Source organism: Crocodylus siamensis, chromosome 15 (genome assembly GCF_052110815.1).
Source record: "Crocodylus siamensis isolate JL-2025a chromosome 15, ASM5211081v1, whole genome shotgun sequence".
Lineage (NCBI taxonomy): Eukaryota > Metazoa > Chordata > Crocodylia > Crocodylidae > Crocodylus > Crocodylus siamensis.
In genome coordinates this window covers 1,378,970-1,398,703 of record NC_143409.1, presented here as the reverse complement: position 1 = coordinate 1,398,703, position 19,734 = coordinate 1,378,970, and the positions used below count along the sequence as shown (strand labels likewise).

Here is a 19,734-nt window from a genome sequence, read left to right as displayed (position 1 = left end):
CAGAATGGATATGCCAGAGTAGTTACAGTTTTACCTGGTACATATTAAATAAACGTGCAGCTGCTCAGCTGTGTATCTGCAATTTATTTTACAGATATTAAGGTCAGCACTAAAACAGGCTGCTAACCTGCAGCCTGGCTATAAGTAAAATATTACATTTTTATTTAGAGGAAAAGAACATAAAATGGGTGGGGTTGTACAGAGCATTTACCAGATAGAAGAACAGCTCCAGCCACATCTGCATGCCATCCAATTCCTGAACCTACATCAGTCTGGCCTTCATTCTGGGTATAAGCACAGAGCCTGTGCTTGTGGCCTTGGGTCAGCAATCTTCGCTTGGAGATCAACAGGGCAAATGGTGTCTTTTTGACCTTACTAGATCTTTCTGTGGCCTTTAACATAGTGGAGACTTTGACGTCCTAGTAAAGCATTTCCCTGACCTGGTGCAGTCACAGGAGCACTCTAAATAAATTCTCCTCTTTCCTATCAAGAAGGTTCCAGAAGGTGGTGATGGCTAAGTCCTTGTCGTCTCCTGGGGACCTTCCCGTGACATTGCTCAGGGCTCTACAGATTTCAGAGGTTTTAGGATGGGAAGGGACCTCAGTAGATCATCGAGTCCGACCCCCTGCCCTGGGCAGGAAAGAGTGCTGGGGACAGATGACTCCAGGGAGGTGTTTGTCCAGTTATGCTGCCCCCGCAGTGTTTAGCCCCTGTAATGTATGGTCTGCTTGGTGAGTGGCCTGGGGCCGTGGCTGGCGTGGCCCCCAGACACTCTGAACAAAACCAGCTCTGGTGTAGCAGAACAGGCTGAAAGAACTAAGTTTGCTTGGCCTAGAGAAGCCTGAGGGGGATGTGAGAATCATCCTCCAAAATGCAAAAGGGGACTGTAAAAAGGAAGGTCATGAACTCCCTTCCGTAATTATTGCAAATAGAAAAAAAAATGGGCTTAAATTACAGCAAAGGAAATTCTTTTCACTGTGAAGTTATGATATTGTTCTTACCCCTTTCTGCAAATACTGACAAGAATGTAAGGCAAGAATCTTTCCTTAAAAAAAACTGGTATTTTGAAGTACTTACTGGAGAATAAATGGCACTTTATTTAAAAGGCAGAGGAATTACTGTAGTGGCAGCTACTAACATCTATGCAACACTGACAGAAATATGCATAATGCATAATTGTTTAGGCTGCTGCTTATGTAAGTTATTAAATAGCAAGGTAATGTTTATCTTGCTGCACCTGCCACAATACAGCCCAACATTATAATACTACACAATCCATTTTTCTCTAAAAAAAAAGAGTTTTTTAGTACAGCACAGAACATGTAAAAACATAATTAATTAAAAGTTTAACCATTTGGCAAGCCACAGCTAATGCCCCAGACTTCTAAATTAGTCCCAACTGACTGCAATTAATAATGAAGGGCATTGAAACAAAAAATCCCCGTTTCAAAGATGAGATTATTTTTAACCATTTACCTTTTGTTCCCGTACAGCTTGCTCCACCAACCTCTTTATATTTTCTTCGTGTTGAATTCGCATTTCTTTGATCTGCTGTCCACACTGCAAACTAACAGGAAGCATATTTACAGTCACATATGGTTTGCATTATACCAGTTTTCCCATAACCACCTCAAGAAAAAAATGAACTGGCACAAACAGAAGCTGGCAGGACAGCGGGACAAGAAATCTGGGCCTGGAGTGAGAAGCCTGAGGACTGGAGAAGGGAACTGGACTGAAGGTCTAAGCACATCTCTCTCCAGAAGTGGGAAAGGAACCCCAAATCCCCAAGTCTTGTCATTATTCTGCTGTCAGCAAATATCTATGAAACCTTCTGGCAAACTGTTTCACCCTCCTCTAGTGCTTGTTCATCACATACAGCTGTGTTTCTCAAACCTGGGTATGCAACACATTTCTAAAGGGTATGTGTGGAAAGAATGGGAAAGCAGAAGGAAAAGCAAAATTATAAGCAGAGAAAAAGGATGAAAAGAAAAAAAATGAAGTTGTCTACAATATCTGTTAGGGTCCTGAAGAGCTTACAGTATGGTTGTAAGTGCTATACTTTAATTTTTTAAAATCCATGATACAAAATAATAGGAGTACAAAGCATTATAATAATCTTAAAAAGGGGTATGTGCACCAAAAAAAGTGTGGCAACCACTCAGAGAGAGAATGACTGCCAACCATCATCATGAGTCACTCTTAGTGTAAGCAGCAGAATCTGTGGGGCAGATCTAACGATACAACGCTGATGATAAACTATGTGGTTGTTGACAAGATGCAGCAAGATGGACTATATTTTTGTGCAGTGGTCTTTTCTCCTTTAAACACACAAAACTGAATACAAACATATTACTATAAAATATCAAGGCTTCACTACAGTCAGAAAAAAGCGAGCAAAGGGAATCATGTAAGACTGCAGAGGCAACATTGCTTTTGGTGTATCTTAAGTTCTCAGCGCTTGACTTTGTCACCTTGATGTTCTTTTAGACCACGGATCAAATATTACTACGAAAGGCTGAAAATGACTTGAAGTTTTAACTATCCACAACATTTTCACTTTCATTCCAACAAAATAAATTTGTCAGGGAGACTTTGATGAACATAGCCTCAACGCTTCAAAAAGCCGCAGGCTAAATATAACAGCTCTTCCATCAAGTCAATTGTTGATGTTCCAGAAATGGAGAATTTAAAGTCAAACTTAAAAAAAAATTGGCACAAATCTTGACAAATTATAATCTCCAGACACTTTTCCATTCTCAGCCAGCCTTGAGCACCAGAAAACGGGGCTTCAAATACAGTGCTGATACCACCTTTGATTTGACAGCTTCCCACTGGAGACACTTATGTCTGAGGATTAAAGAGCAATCTCTATGTTCCCAGTTTGCACTTTAACACAGGTTTACTTTTATGAAAACAGTACATAAGTCTATAGTTGCTACAAACATTCCAAGTCATACCTATCATACTCCAACCTCCTCATAAGGTAAGTATTGTTCTTCTTGTACTCATGAAGCTGGTCCTCTTGACGGATGAATTCCTGACGTAACTCTGCTAGTTGTTCTAAGCCAAATAATACAAATCAAAGTGAGTAGGAAGTAGTCCTCCCAACATGCATATTTTTTACTATTGGTGCCTCATATAGGAGCATCCCCTCAGATAGGTCAGTTTACTTTCCTACAATATATTTCTTGATTAACTGTTGACAAAATCTTTAATATGCATTGCATATTTGCCTGATGCATCAAGGTATTATGTAGACTAGAAGCCAATAGCAAAGTTTATTTTAAAACTTTAAGAACAGTACCTGTGACCTTCCATGCTAAGGAAGGAAGGGGAAATTTTAACTATTGCTACATCTTCATTAAAATGATGTACCTATTTGTGGGAAGTAATATTCAAGCTGATTTTCTGACACGTGGCAATAACTGGAAGCTTCAAGAGAGGCCAGCACTTTACATTAGTTAAAAACCGCTTTTAAAATACAGCAGGCATGTTCTATGCTTTTTTTTTTTTTTTTTTTTTTTTTTTTTTTTTACTGAAAAGAGTGAAATTCAAACAAATATCATACTTTTGTACTTATCTATATTAATATTTGACATACGTTTTTAATTTTATAAGCAGCTGCTCTAGAAATTTCCCTTCTTGTGCAAGCTGCAAATGTGAAATATTTGTGAAGCTGCCTACTATTTTATTATTAAGTTACATCTATTTATATACACTCAGTAATTAAATCTATTTGGCCTGCAGGCAGGTATGAATTTTTGGCAATAGCTCCTCTCAACTGCTTTAAACATAAGCTCAAGATCTTCAGAAAGACAGAAGTCAACATTACAACATATGGAGCACAGAGCTGCAATCTTCCTAGTGCACACACGGAAAATCCAACCAACTGTAAGTGAAGTTTTCAGGCCCATTTCTAATTCCACAGGTCTCTAAGCTTTGCAAAATTCAGAAGATTTTTTTCTCCCTCTGCTGTATTGATAGTTTTTACACTAAATGTTTAATATACATTTCATATTATTAGCCCATGTAATATCACATATCATCTTTATCATGACAAAGACTTTAGATATGCTCCAAGCTGTTTTCTAAGAAGCATGCTGTCTTTGCCACTTCATAACAAAGACCGCTATGAAAGTCCACCCCAACATTCATCTAAGCCTGAGAACGTAATGCAGTATTTCATAAATCCTGAGTTTACACGAAGGAGATGAGCTACCGTTTGTTAATTCTTTAGCACCAGATATTCTTTAAATATTGTATTTCAGGCCCATTCCTCAACACCCAGAGAATTCCAAAATATGCCATATCACACTCGAACTGGACGTTCCTTACCCTTTAAACGATGTATGTCTGCCATTTGATATGATATATTGTTCTGCAGCTTGATCTGAAAGAAAAAAAAAATCATCATTCTAAATAAGTTAAAATGCATTTTTGGAGCTGATTAAGCCAGGTGCATCTGAATGCATTTTGATCTCACAATAAAATCAGAAACAATCTTAAAAACTTTGTAATGGGCTTTCAGAAATCCCAGATGAAAGGTGCTGGAAGTACAAAATACCAATTAAACATAACAAAATGACATCCCCAAGCTCAGTGCCACTTTAGGTTCAGCTAAACCTAATTCTAACAGATGTATTCTCTGGAAATTAAAACAGAAGTACAGGTTCATCTAGATTACAAAAAATTGCAGCAGCTTTTTACTGAAGGAGGACCACAAATTGCAGCATAATAGTTGATTTTCATTGCTCGCACCTAAATGCACAGAAATAAATACAAACTATTCATAATGAAAAATTATTTTACAGTTTTTGAGTTTTACTGAAGTAGGATGCTGTGGCAAAACAGTTGAGAACCTGTGCTTTAAATAATACTGATAATCTAAATGCATCATTTTAAGGAGCCTGTGTCAGTACTGATGTATGCAGACTTTTAAAGGGCCTTTTTGATTAGATAAGCTTATTATGTCATTTAAAAACACCACTGACAATTGCAGTACATAAAAAATATATAATAAAAAGCCATCATATCAAAATGTTTTACGTTTCTTCACTTAATAAGGGAGAACAAAAATAAAGAGGAAAAGATGGAGACACAAAACATACTGTACCTGATCAAAAACTCCCTTGACTTTGCATGGCAATTCTCACGCAACAGAGAGATCTATTTGTGATAGTCCTAGGCCCACCTCATATAAGCAGTGACTTTGCAGGACAGGATTTTTTAGTTCTGTTATTTTTGTATCTATTACAACATTAATGTCCTCCAAGGTTAGCAGAGGTCATGTCAAAAGTGACCCCCTGCTATGGCTTCAGCATTATTCAATATTGGAATTCAACTCCTCTTCTCCTTTAATGCTTCTACAATCTTATAGCTACTTTTAAAAGCAAATGTTTCAAGACCCCCACATATCCAACACTTTGGGAAGGAAGGACATTGGCTGTTTCAATTTGCACCCAGTTCCTGAAGTTTTAAAGTCTGAGAGTCAGGTAAGATTTTCTGCTGAAAAATCATGACCTCAGTCTCTTAAAAAGCACCAAAATCATCTCCCCACATTTTTGACCAGATTACTCATCCCCTTAAAAAGGCTTCACAGTGCATCTTTAGCTTTCTGTTTGAAAGAGAACACTCAGCATCTGACTGATACTAAAATTCTGTTTGCCCAATAGAGGACCCTTAAACTATTAACATTCAAGAATTATCCAAATCATGAAAAATACTACGTACACAATGGCATGAAGCCAACCGTTCTAGTCATGCTTTACAAACTCATTAGCGCTCTTCTGCTTGTGACAGATTATGATGTCCTAGCTTACACCATCGATACCCAATGTGGTGGTATCAGCACTAAAGCACGTGCCCACAACAAAGGAAAGGAACTGAACGACGTGGTAGGTTGAGAGGCACTTTCAACTACTCTGGTCCCAGTGGAAGGAGAAATACTATCCTACACCTCTCCTTCAAGCAGCCAGTGGATGGGAGAGATGGGAGGAGGGAGTAATTTCCCAAAAGATACTGGTCATCTTATTTGTAATACTTGTTCCTAAAGGGAACCCCTCTGAGTGCTTTGTAAATTCCACCTATTTCAGCAGCCAGTGAGAAAGTCTGAGGCAGCTAAGGGTGGGACTTCTGCCCCACAGAAAAGCATAACGAGGAGCGTAAGATGTACTTGCCCACAGGAATGGTGATCAAATCACGGGCAATTTCAGAGCTTTGCACCCAGTTGTTCTTTTAAAAACATAAAATTTCAAGAGTTCCGTTCCCTATAGTTAGCACTTTTATATACAGTCAAAACACAGAACAGTAACTCCAACTATATATGGCAAAAACTGCAAAGCAAAATTATCTCCATTATAAGCCATCAATTTTGTATAAATACCAACTTTACTTATACCCAGAAACTTAAAAAATAGGGCTGTCAATTAATCACAGTTAACGTGCATGATTAAACACATTAATTGGTTCTTGTGTTGATCTAGGAGCATCAGTGGCAGTGCAGCAGAACATGGGGCAGCAACAGCAGTGCAGGGCAGCCCAGGTACAGGCTCCAGGCTGCTACAGCAGAAACAGAGGCGGACACAGACAGACACACACTCAAGCAACCGCATGTAGGCAGCCAGGAACACAGCCCGGCAGTGTGTAGAGTGGTGCCTGGCAGGTAGGTCTGTTGAGAGGAAGGGGCGGGGGTGCAGATCGAGGTCCCCATGGTGAGGGAGGGACTGGGGCAGGTTGTGGGATGGAGCTACAGGTGGCTCATGCAGGGGTGCACCTTCCCACTGCTGTGCACACCCCCGGAGGAATGGGGGGCATGTGCCCCCCCAGATATGCGCATGCGGCAGAGGCAGGCTGCCCACTGTGGCTCTGTGCCCTGCTGTTTTTGCCCCCGGCACCACACACTGGCTGCTCCGCACTTCCCCTGTCCCCCCCGCAGCAGCAACAGGCATAAGTGTCATGTGGCTCTTGGGGCAAAGGCAGCAGGGTACAGAGCCCCAGCCCGATGCAGGCAGCCCGTCTCTGCCCCACACAAATCTGGGGGGCACATGCCTCACATGCCTCCCCCAAGGGCATGCGCCCCAGTAGGGAGCTGCGCCACCCCCCCACCCAGCACCCTTGGACGAGCCTCCAGCAGGTCTGTCCCACAACCCACCTCAGACCCAGGACGCCATTCACCCCTGCCCCACTCCCTCCCTCACCATGGGGGCCTTGGTCAGCATCCTCCGCCCCTCCCCTCCATAGGGGCGCTGCTCTACACACCGCTGGGCTGCATTCCAGTACAGTTACCGTATTTCCAGTTTCAAAAAAGAGGACACGTGTGGGGGGGGGGGGGGGGTATACGATTGGCAGGGACAGTGATATGCAGTGTTCTGCCCCTCACTCCCAAGCCACAGCCCCCCTAGCCTTACTGCTGCTCCTCACTCCTGACACACCGCACCTCGCATCCTGCCAGGGCATGCGGGGACCTGCTTCCCCAGGCTCCAACCCCCCACACACCCACACCTTCACAAATTTTGCCGGTACACACACCCCCTCCATAATTTTGCATTTCTCTGTGCATAATTTTGAAATTTTTAGTTGCGCGATTAAAATAGCAATTAATTGTGACTAATTTTTTTAAACACACAACTAATCACAATCAAATTTTTAAAGAGTTTGACAGCCCTATTAAAAAAACAAAACAAAACAAAACATTTGCTTCCTTTACTCATCCCCTATATGGGAACCTAGACTCAATCCTTTTAAATATGTTTATTTTTGTATTTAAAATGAATTGTCTTACAATTTGCATGCTGAATACACAGGTTATTTCTCTATAATTTATACTATTCAAAATTCAGGAGATACAGTTTTAACCTTCTTCAGAAGCAATTCACTGGAGCTCCTGACAGCGGAAGCCTTCTTAGATCTCTGGTCTTTCCTGTTCCTGACCTACCCATTTCTACCTTTTGTAACACATTTGATTTTGAAAAGGGAATCTTCTCTGATACTGGAAGATACTTTGAGAGATATATAAATATTTCTACTATATTTTCCTTCAGAACTTAAGGCACCAGAACCAAAGCTAATAAACAGAACCATCACTCATAATCAAGACGGCTTAGCTGAAGGCAAATATCCTTCAAACCAGAACCAAGTCATACATTGCTAGAAGACCACTTTAGATTAGACATAAGGAAAAACTTCTTTACGACTCCAGTGTCTGGAGTCTGGAATAGACTCCACCCAGAGCAGTACAACCACCTACTCTAAATGTCTTCAAAAAACACCTGGACATTCAGCCTGCTGAGGTCATCTGACCCCAGTGGTCTTTCCTGCCCAAGCACAGAGGGGCTGGACCTGATGATCTTGAGAGGGCCCTTCCAGCTCCTAACATCTATGAAACCAGTAATTTGTGGGAGGGTAGCGAAGAGAAGAGAAGCTCGTCTCTAGTTCACGGAGCCTCCCACCTATGCTCATGAAGGAAAATATGGAGAGAATCCAGTTCCCCACAGCCCTCCTAGAATATAGAGCTATTGCACTGTTCTTGATAACTACTAATATGGATAAGGGAAAAAAAAAAGGATTTTCCTCAAGAGCTATAGTGAAGGGGCACAAAATTCTCCTTGGCTCTCGTTTTTGTTACTCAAAGATAAAATATGAAAGTGAGGAAGTCAGTTCTAGGACTTTCTATAGTATGGTCGACATAGGTTTCCATCACTGATGCTGCCTAAATAGCAATTACAACAGTTCTCCTTCACATGAAAGACAGTAGGATAAGAAAAGAGAACTGCAAGCCCCTTACATGCAAAGGGTTGCTTTGCAGTGATGCCTAATAGAGGGCAGATGGTAACTGCATCCAAAAGGACAGTCAGCTTTAACTTTCCTATAAGGCACTGCTGCTATCCAGCAGAATTTCTCCTGAGTTATACATCAAAATGTTATGGATGAACATGCCATGCTCCTCCATGCTGCTACAGGGACCTATAGCATGTTCGATTATGCCCATATCACATTTTGGGGTATCTAGGAAAACCTGGAGTTGGTCTAGGGATCAAACATCAAATTGGCTGTGATCATTCTGCCACTATCCCCTAATCCAACTCTTTTTTCTTAGGCATCATTGTATTCAAACCATCACCAGACCACTTAAGGACAGAACAGCTCTCCGTGCTGCAAAGCTACTATTCAGAAATATGCAGATTGTACAGACTTATTTTATATGATGCCAGCAGAGGCAGCTTTGCAAGCCACCAGTATATTACCAAGCAACTTTAGCAATAGTTTTTCCAACAGCAGCTAAGCTACCTCCCACCCACCATCATACCAATAGGTGAATGAGAATGAAGACAGTGCTGTTTCTGGAAGGACTTTTGATGGAACAGCTTCACTCTGGGCAGCACCATTTCTGGGCTAGTGAAACAGGCATCAACTGCTTGCAAAGGACCGTGCTGTAGACCTAGGATGAGAAAAGGCACTTATGTGGAGATCTACAGAGATCTTAGAGCTGCAGTAGCGCACCAATACAAAGGCTCCCCTATCCATCTAGAAGCCTGTGGAAATTGTCACCTGGAAGCTTCTCATACCAAATAACTACCGTTCAGTAGCTAACTGATTTGAAGCAAGCAGATCAGCCACTGGGATGGAGGGATGTACTACTATTCAAGGAAGACCATGATCCTGTGCTGTAAAGCTTGCGAGTCCTGGGGTTATTTATAACTTTGCATGACTGGAGTTCTACATAAATACCGGGAAACTAGAGGATATTCTCATTTGCTCTCCATGCAAGGCACAAATTTATAAATAGAAAGGGGGATTCTGATGTGTTCCAAGGCCCACTTAACAACTGTGGTAGGTTTACCAAATTAATGCAAGCTGTTTGGAAAGAATTTGTGATGGCAGAGTGCTCTAAAAGTCATGCCTCTTCCCTTTAACTAAAACCAAAAAAAGGGTAAATTTGTTCCCACAGCTACACTGTGAACTTTTGTGGTATGACAGTGTCCCTGTTATCTAGGGAGATTCTGCTTATCTTCTACCACCACTGATGATGAAGCTTCCGTATAACAGAATGGATATCTGTATAAAATAGAAAACTGTAACTACCACACTGACAGTAAAGTGTGCCTTTGGGAGAATGAAGAGTAGAAAGCAATTGCTAACAGAAAGGCTAGAAGCTGCCAGACAGTACCTGCTTTGAATTATAACTGAATTCTGTACTCTGCCCAACATCTGAAAGCAAGTACAGGCATTTCAGGCCCCAGGCAGATGTGAGTTTAGCCATGCAATTGATATCTGATTAATTTTATCCTGGACCCCAAAAAATGATGCATCCTGCCATGCCAGACATGCATGGCAGGATGTGTAATTCTTAGGATCTGGGGTAAAATGTCAGATCCATATTGCACAGCTGTGTACATGGAGATCCAGACACTGAATAGGTCCCTCACAGCACCCTTTCAGTTGGTTGGCATCAAGGGAGCAGGTCTACACTATACAAGCTTTCAGCTTGCTGACACTCAGGGAGCCCATCCACCATTGTGCAGCCTGATGCTAAACATGCCACAAATTCAAATTCAAGCAGGATGCAAATCAGCCACAAGGATGTTCCACACTAAGTATGGAACAGCTTTGTAGCTAGTTTGCCATTTTATCACGGCCGAACACGTGACATATTATGGATTTATCGTGCGATTAATGTGTTGATTGTGCAATGTCCATCAAGGCCCTCACACAACTGGAAGGTGAATAGCAAGAAGCTTTCAGGGCATTTCAGACAGCTACTAAGGCACATATTTCTAAATGAGACCTGGCAGAAATATATCATAAGGAATTTCTTGCAATCCTGTTTAAGGAAAAACTATTGCTTGGAGGTTTTTTGTTTGTTTTTTCAAAAATGCAATGTTTACTTTGTACTATACATACATCATACAGGAAAAAGGCCATGAAAAGGCCATGCCAGTGTAGGGCATCAGCAGTAGTTTTGTGATTTGCCAGGCCATAAAAAAAAAAAAAAAAAAAAAAAAAAAAGCATGTTTTCATTAGTGTTCTTTCTTACTTTAGGGGTATACCTGATAGCTGTGTTGGTCTGAAACAAAAAGACATGGAAAAAACTAGAACTCTTGGTTCCAAAACGATACCTTTTATTAGACCAACTGGAAAACGGCAAGAAAAGGAAAAAGGACAATTTTCTTGCCATTTTCCAGTTGGTCTAATAAAAGGTATCATTTTGGAAACAAGAATTCTAGTTTTTTCTATGTCTTTCTTACTTTATGAATTTTTAAAGTTGGAAGCTGTACTTTCATAGTACTGGATCCTTTCAGATTTTAGATCATAAGATGTTTTGATTAGAGATGACCATATTTAAATAGAACCATTCTTTAATTTTTCCAAAGATGCAAATACTGTAACATTGTACAAACAGTGCATGAGTGAAGGGGTTTGAAATCTATAACAAAGGAAGTTATCAGTTCATGTAGCCACTCACTGCTCTGGCTTTTCCATTCAGGACTCCAAGGCTGAAATGGCATAGCAATAACCTATGTTTGAACAGAAAGGGAACAAAGTAGTCCACTCCCAGAAGCTGCCGCTTTCACTCTCACGTGGGAACAACCCATGGATGGGGGTTCTTATGGTTCTCCAAGCAAATTATTTAGGATCTGTAGGATGGAAGAGTCAGGCTGATGTGACCACCACCGCTTCCTTTGGTGCATGATAGTAGAGGGGAAGTGGAAGTTTTCATGGAGCATGCTTTGCATTCGTGTTGGTCTGTTCACAAGCCCCCATCGACTGGCTCTGCAGCTCCCCATTTCAGTCTCTTGGATCAGGGAAAGGCCTCTCTCTCAGACATCTGGCTTTGGAGAGGCCTTCCCCTCTCTCATTCTTCAACAACTCCCTTATAAGACTGAGTGTGTCAGGCAATATCTCACACTTCTACAATGTCCAGCATTTCTTCTTTTCTTTACACAACATGACATGAAGCAGCTGATAAAGGCAATGGCAAGCATTTCAGGTTCAGCCTCTGTAAGGTGAGAAAAAGTTACAACCAGTGTTCAGTTGTCTTTGTTCAGTTCCCCCCTCTCTCCCCCAAAAAAACAAGTTTTCACCCTCACCCAATTCTGAGATGCCATCTTCAGGGTCCATGCCCAGTCTTGGAAAAACTCTGGAGATGGCAAGTCACTTTTTACTTCTCCTCCCCTACGACTTCAATACCCACCCCCCCATAGGAGAAACTCTCCTAATTGACAGGAGACTGTATTCAAAACATGCAGGTCTGAGACTGTGCAGAAAAAGAGAGGTTATTACATTTGCACACTGTTAGGAACCTTAAATCTCCACATCTCAGAAACGAATTATTCTGGGGAGTTGGCAGGTGGATTAGATGGTGTTTGCACTGAGGCCGACAGTTCTGACACTAAGGGCATACCCCCAATACAGACAGCCAAAAAGCAAAGGCTAAGGAAAACCCAGCCACAATTGCTGCTGAGATTTACCAGTATGGACCTTTCTAACACTCTGTGTCAATGGAGGGCACAGAGGAACAAGGCAGCAGGCAGTCTTATCTTGTAACACTAGGGCACAGACGGAACAGTTTCTATGCCCCTTTTATATCCCCAGCAAGCTTGATCAAAGTCCTCTATCATGCACATGCAATATTGCAGTGAATTATCATCGGTACGCTGGGCTCCCCGTATTAGTACATTACTACTGCTGGGTAGCCCCCCTCTTTCCTAAGTGATATTTGCTTACTGATAGTAAGTCATCTTGTTCTGAGAAATACCTTTGTTAAAGTTCTGTGCCGATAAATCCCAATGAACCCAAATCATTTCTTGCTCAAATCAAAACACAATGCACAGAGTACATTATGTCCTCACAATGGAACTGTGGATTACCCTACCATCAACAAATATTTGTGTGATAATGCTTTCTTCTCTGAATTGGCAAGATGCCTCCTCTGAGTGTGTAGCACAGACAGAGGAACACAGTGGCAAGTTGACTCTGGCGGAGCAGCCTACTGCTTTCTACTGACAATGGCACCATCCCTATTTGGAGCAACTGGAGGAGGGAAAAGAGCAAGTTAGGCTACAGGCAGCCAAGATGTCAGCTCTGAGCACCAGCAATAAGAATATCAGGTGTAGCCCATGGCATGCTATACCCAGTACTTAGAATAAAGGTTAACATAGCAGTGCTTACCAGTCTCCTCCACAGTGGTGCTAGGAGACTAGGTTCTTCTACAGCTGAAAGGCTGATGGGTAAGGAGGTGGAGCGCAGTTCCGTTTCTGGAGGGTCTGCTAGCATGTCCAGTCCCGACTTCCAGATACCTCTTTACCCAGAGCTGCTGTTGGTCCTGGAATCCTCCACTTCTTTGCTTCATTAGCAACATCATAAACACTTGTGTTCCATCCCAAAATCCTCAGCTCCTTGCCATCCGGAGAGGTGCCTCAAACACTGCTGGAGACTTTTTGTCCTCTGCCCCCTCGAAAGCCTTTGCATACCCTCAGTTTCAAAACACTGTGCATGGCATCCAGTTATGATCCCATGTAGGCGTCTTTTGACAGCCTCAAAAATACCCATGTTGCAAGATTAAAACTCCAAAACTTCACCTCATCCTACAGGGTGAGAAAATCCAAAACCTCTGAACACATTCTAAGGAAACGCACAAGGCTAAAATAAAACGTTAGTGTGCAACTCCAGAAGCAGGCAAGTGCAAATGTACAAAAGCACAAAGTATCAAATCTGGCTGCACACCAGTCATTTAAAGGAGGAAAAAACAAGTCACTTCAATCAGTATAACTTGTGCGAATTAGAGGATACAGAAGTAAGACAGAAATAGCTAGTCTGGGTGGTGTGCAAAGTAATACGGGAAGACAGCCAAAAAACCATCAACACTGCACACACAGGAAAGATCCAGGCACCTGAATATCCAGCAGCTTGCTACAAGGTGAAAATACTGCTGCTTGGAATGGGAGGACAGACTATGCTGTACGTATCTAGTTACTACTCCGTAAGAAATCGCATCACATGGACACAGTATGCAGCAACTCAGGCTAATCAGGTAGCTACCCCCTGTGCAAACAAGTCCTTAATCTTGCAATATTCCAAGCAATTTAGAAACATGCCAAATAACTGTGTACAGCTTTGCTACAGTCCTTGGTATCATTTTTATTCTGGGGAGAAGACAGACAATGCAATTAACCCACTGCATTAGTCCCTCTTGCTTTCTCCGGTGATACTTTAGACATGAGGTTATAAATGCCTTTTACTGTCTAATCAGCCAGAATTTGAAACCAAGTATTCTATAAACTAGCGATATTTCCAAATCAGTGCCTATGGTAGAGTCTGAAGTCTTGCATATTACCAGTCTATGGTACAAGACCTGCTGATAGTTTACATGGGTGCCATTTCAAGTGCATCTGCAAGAAGTCAAAACTTGATTGTGTTTTATAGCATTTGCTAGCATCCAGGCTATTCCTCTGCAGCTAAGCACTGCAGTTTTGCAGCGCTTGGCTTTCAAGTTATTCTGCATTCCTGTCATTCTGTGGCCTGTATTTGCTAATGATAATTATTAGAACTGTTTAAGATAGTCTTAAATTGAAGGAGAGGAATCAAATGATCACAGCCAGTTTCTACCATGCACACCTTCTATGAGGGCTTTAAACAGTCATAACAGACACTGTTTTAGCCAGTGAGAAACAAAACAAAGACATTTCTCATTACAGTAAAACCCTCAAGGAAAATTAACACTGGACAATTAAACAGTTATTGTCCGTTTTATTTACTATTTTCAGTTAAAATGACACCTCAGGAAATGTTAAAAAGGTGCTACCGAAGTCCCTAGTGGGTTCTTTTGGGTTCTCATTTCTGCATGTCCTGCAATACTAAAAAAAAAAATAAAAAAAAAAATTCTTTAATGTGCTCCTTCAAGCAAGAAATATGCACTCTCATATACAGTAGCACAAGAATGATGTTGTAACCATGACAGGTCAGAAATCCTTGCTTCTCACATTCTAATAAAGGCAGAATAATGCAACTATGCTAAGCAGTCTAACCACAATTTACTAGATGGCAACATTTCAACATTAGTAGGCCTGACCTGTGACTTGCGCCATTTTCTGTTTAAAGCAATAAACAGGATACAAAAAGCTACTATAGTTAGGTAAATTTGATTCTATAGTCAATTTGGTGTAAAAACAAATGCAATGAAGAGTAGGATTTTTTCCCTCTAAATGCTCAAATCTTACAGTATTTTATTAATCTGATATTCCAATTTCAGAGTTAAGATCAAATAGCTCTAAAGGAACTTATATTTGCTTATTTAATGCAAGTGCTATTTCTTGGCTTCGAAACACCACACACACACACACACACACACACACACACACACACACAGACAGAGTCAATAATTTTAGAAACTTTCATAGTCAAAGTCATTTATAGTCAGGAAGGAGGAGCTGGTAATACAGCAGGATTTTTTTTTTTAAAATCAAAATTTCAAACAAAGTCATCCAAAAAACAAAAAAAATTTTGAAAAAAATCCAATGCATTCTATTCACAAAGCAATAAGACAGATATATGGTATGTAACAATGAAATGCATCTAGTTTAGCATAATTTTCAGCTTCTTTAACGAGGCACATTTTTTTTTTTATTTTAGCATTGTGCAATTACATGTTAACTACAGGTTTTCATTGACATTTATCAAATGTGAACTGTTAAATCAAAGTGTGGTATAATAATTCTTTTATTTTCTGCTGATACTTGATTTTTCAGAAAAGTGCATGGACTAGGCTATGGACTTGATGGCAATTTTGCATATGTGTGTACCTCTACTTTCTAGGCTCTCAAAAGTTAATCCCTACCAAATACCACTTTTCACTTCAACTGCAAGATGCAAATGGTTCATGTATTGCTGCAGTGGAAAATGAACCAAAGTTTACCATAAACAGATCAATGTGTGGCACTTCTACTTAAAAGGAAGAATTTGTGGACTTCCCCAATTTATTTCTGCTACAGGGAATAAAGTATATATATTTTTATTTGGACTCAAGATAATTTTCATTTAAAAAACTTGGGCAGTTTCTAAAAACAAGAACCTGAATAGTTCCCATTTAATGAAGTTAACTATCAGTTCCACTTGTAAAACTGTGTCATCACAAATACTGCTATTAAATAACACTACAGCAAAATATGATTAAATGACAGGCAGGAGGAAGCTCAAGGAAAAGCAATAAGGTAGTTGCACAGTGATACTTCATCAATTCTATTATGAGGGCAGTAACTAAAATTAAATGTTCAACTAGAAGTACACAATTGCCAACCACATCCAAGAAGCACTACATCTGTTACCATACATAGAGTCTGTCAAACGTAACCATATTAATACATACTCTTCACTTCTCACTATGAAAAGACTGCTTGCTTAACCTAACCTTGCTAAACTGTCACAAAAGTATACCGATGCTGGCACAAAATCTATTTGCTCACCTTTTCCCACAATAAATAGAAACTGCCATATGCAAAAGGATAAATAAGATTTCCTTCACAAGATGGCTAGCACTACCCATGGCTAACTTTAACCATAAAATTAAAAAAGGCATTTTTGAGCTTAAAAAACTCCACATGTGCAGGATAATTTAAATCCCCTTAGGTCATATGGTCAAAAAGGAGAAGTACAGGTAGCACCTGTGCTGCACAAAAATATTTACCACACACACTATCCAGGAAGTGAGGCTAATTCCTTGTAATTTTAAAGTTTTGGATGAATTTTTGATTAGCCAAAACAGACCATGGAACCACAGAAGAGTAGGGCTGGCAGGGACCTCAGGAGGTCATCTAGCCCAAGCGCCTGCGCACAGAAACCATCCCTATCCAAACCATCCCATACAAGCAAGTGCCTGTGCCTTTGGTATAGTTTTAGGAACATTCCCCCAAAACATCAAGGATGCCCTAACTTGCCACAGGTCAAAGGGAAGAAGTAGAGCTGTTTGTGTCCCACTGCTACGGGAGCTGTTCAAACAGACCAGATACAAAAAAGGAAAGCTCTCTTCTTTTCTTTCCATTATGGGAAAAGCTGGGGGGGAAGAGGACAGGACAGGACATGACTCATACTGATTCCTGCGATAATGCTGGTGTATTGCCATCATGGTTGTGGGAGGTCATGGAAGAAAGCTGAAGTGAAGCAAACTCATCTGCAACAGCTACCCAGCAACTTCCCTGCTGGTGCAGCATCCTCATTACTCTTGCTTTTAACTTGTGCCATTTTATAGGGCATTTCTGGCACCTCAGACTTTCCCTCTTAGTTGTAGGGGGGTGGGAGGGCGGAAGAGAGGATGCGGGGTGGGAAGGATGTCCCTTGGGTAGAAGTGCCTATGAACACCATGGACAGGACTCCCAGCCCTACCTACCTAGGACAGCTTCCAAGGTTTTCATTGCCATATTAACAATCACCTGTATTCAGTATAGCCCTTGCACCCATGTACTGCCAGGGTACAGTCCAGGAGTCAGTTTACACCAACTTTCAAGACAGTGACACAGGTTCTCTCAGTCCTGACTTTGTTGGTCCTTATTCATAATGCCACCTCAAGGGTTTCACCTGTGATGCCCTTAAATAAGGTGCAACCCTGAAGCAAAGACCTCCTGACAGGCAGGCAAGCAAAGGTGGTCACAGCGTAAAGCCGGCTGGCATCCGGACTGAACATGTCGTGATGCCCCATGGGGCATCCACACCTTGAATGCTGTACCCAGCACTGGTCTCCATACCTGGAGAAGGACACAGAAAAGCTCGAGGCAGTCCAGAAAAGGGCAACGAGCACAATTCATGGGAGAAAAATGCTTCCCTATGAGGAGAGGCTGACGAGGCGACAAAAGGAAGATACTTGCAGGGGGAGGGAGACATAAGATTTCCCCCCTCTCCCTTGGGCAGTGTACAGGGGGTGAGACAAGGAGGCCTCCCCCGCCGCTGCCACCCTTACCTTGCCGTCCTCGCACTTGCGGAGCTGCCCGTCCTTGCCCTGCAACTGCCCACCCAGGCGCCCGCACTCCGCCTCCTTTTGCTCCAGCTGCTGCTTGTGCGACTCCAGGGCGCCCAGCAGCTCGGTTTTGCGCTGCTCCAGCCGCCCGCGGGCCGCCTCGCCCCGCTGCGCCTGCCCCTGCAGTGTCGCCACCTCCTCCAGCAGCGCGGCCTGGCGGGACGACGCGCTCCAAGCGTTGAAAGACAGCAGCGCCACCAGCCCCAGCAGCGCCACGAACACGAGGGAGGGCAGGCGGCCGCCCCGGCGGTTGGCCCCGAAGCCCACCATGGGGGCGGCCGGGGGGCGGCGGAGCTCGCGGAGGCGGGGGGGGGACCCAGCCCAGCCCAACAGCCGCCCCGCTCACTCCCCCTCAGCCGCGTCCACCTCACAACCGGCCACTTCCGCGTTCCGGCCTCTCGCGAGAGGTGCCGGATGTTCTCGCGAGATCTCGTCACCGTTGGGAGAGCGGTTGGTTGCTACCTCACTCGGCGCCACTTCCGCGTTTCGGTCTCTCGCGAGATCGCGGCCCTCAGTCACCGTTGGGAGAGCAGTTGGTTTCTACCTCACTCTTCCGCATTCCGATCTCTCGCGAGAGCTGCCAGATGTTCTCGCGAGATCTCGTCTCAGTAACCGTTGGCTTTCACCTCACTCCAAGCCACTTCCGGATTCGTTCTCGCGAGATCTCGGCCCTCAAATCACTGTTGGGGGAAGCTGTCCTCTTCTACATCACTCCCGGGCACTTCCGCGTGCCGTCCTCTCGCGAGAACTGCTGGGTGTTCCCGTGAGATCTCGTCCTTCTGCTCGGCAGCTGCCGTTTTAGCGGGAGGGCTGAGGGGAGGCGAGGGTGGGATTCTTATTGTAGCCGTTCTCTTAGACCGGAGGGGAGCGGCAGCCCCGGGCTGGGCGGGCTATCTTGGGTGTGCAGAGGTGTGGGGCAAAGCAGCGAGTTGGACCTCCCCCCCTCCCTTCAGCAGCGTGGGCTGTGACAGGTTTTGCACCCAGAAGCTCCCAAGAAGCTGATACCATGGCAACAGGAGAGCAGCCGCCTGTGCCTTGCCCCTGGGGCTAGACACTGATCTGGGAGAAGGGGGAGCTCCTGGCCCCCAGCCCTGCCCTTTGGAGAGGGGTCACTGGGCCCTGGGGGTGCCAACAATGTTCAGCTTCGATCTGGGCACAGTGTGGCACTTTTGGAGGCTGGCGCACAGAGCAGGATAGCAAATTAGCCCTTCCTGCTGTGGATACAAAGCCCTGGTGTACCTCAGTGCAACGTCGCCAGAGGCGGAAGAGCCAACAGGCATATAGGAGAATGCCAGGCCCCAGCCCACTGAGAAAAACGTATGGGAAAACCTCCTTCGTGCCAAACACGGCGCCAAAACACACTGACTCGGAAATTGGGTTTGAATAACCCAAATAACTGTATTTATTACATAAAACCACTGCACAGCAAAATCTTTCTCACCATTTCTTCAAGAAAGAGAATTTTTTGTGGTCAGCTTGACCATCTTACGTCGGTTGTGCGCAAATTCTTCGATTCATCCCATGGCTTTTGTGAACCGCTTGTCCGCAGCAGCAGCAGTGTCTTTTGGCACTCGACCAAGACCTGCGAACACCGCCTGCGCCTCCTCCCGTGGCACACGTGCTTGCTCGGATCCCAAAGTGCTTCTGAGACTTGAAAGTAAACCAGACAAGTTTTCATGGGTTTATGGTTCAAAGTACTAGAAAATGGCTCTGAGTTTCAAAATAGCTGTCTT

General features: G+C 43.1%; 1 protein-coding gene across 4 annotated transcripts in view; it reads right to left on the bottom strand.

Annotated features, from left to right (window-relative positions):
* The window catches only part of GOLM2 (golgi membrane protein 2), a 40,782-nt gene extending 22,364 nt beyond the window's left edge, over nt 1-18,418 (bottom strand). For all 4 annotated transcript variants that reach the window (XR_016439239.1, XM_090028233.1, XM_090028235.1 and 1 more), the window contains exons 1-4: nt 17,945-18,418; nt 4,336-4,390; nt 2,958-3,060; nt 1,477-1,567 (exon numbers count right to left, since the gene is read on the bottom strand). Coding sequence is in view for 3 of the 4 variants with exons in the window: in XM_090028233.1 (XP_089884359.1) it covers nt 1,477-1,567; nt 2,958-3,060; nt 4,336-4,390; nt 17,945-18,271 (576 nt within the window). In the remaining variant the exon portion in view is untranslated. The remainder of the gene's footprint in view (nt 1-1,476; nt 1,568-2,957; nt 3,061-4,335; nt 4,391-17,944) is intronic.
* Nucleotides 18,419-19,734: the final 1,316 nt, after the last annotated feature.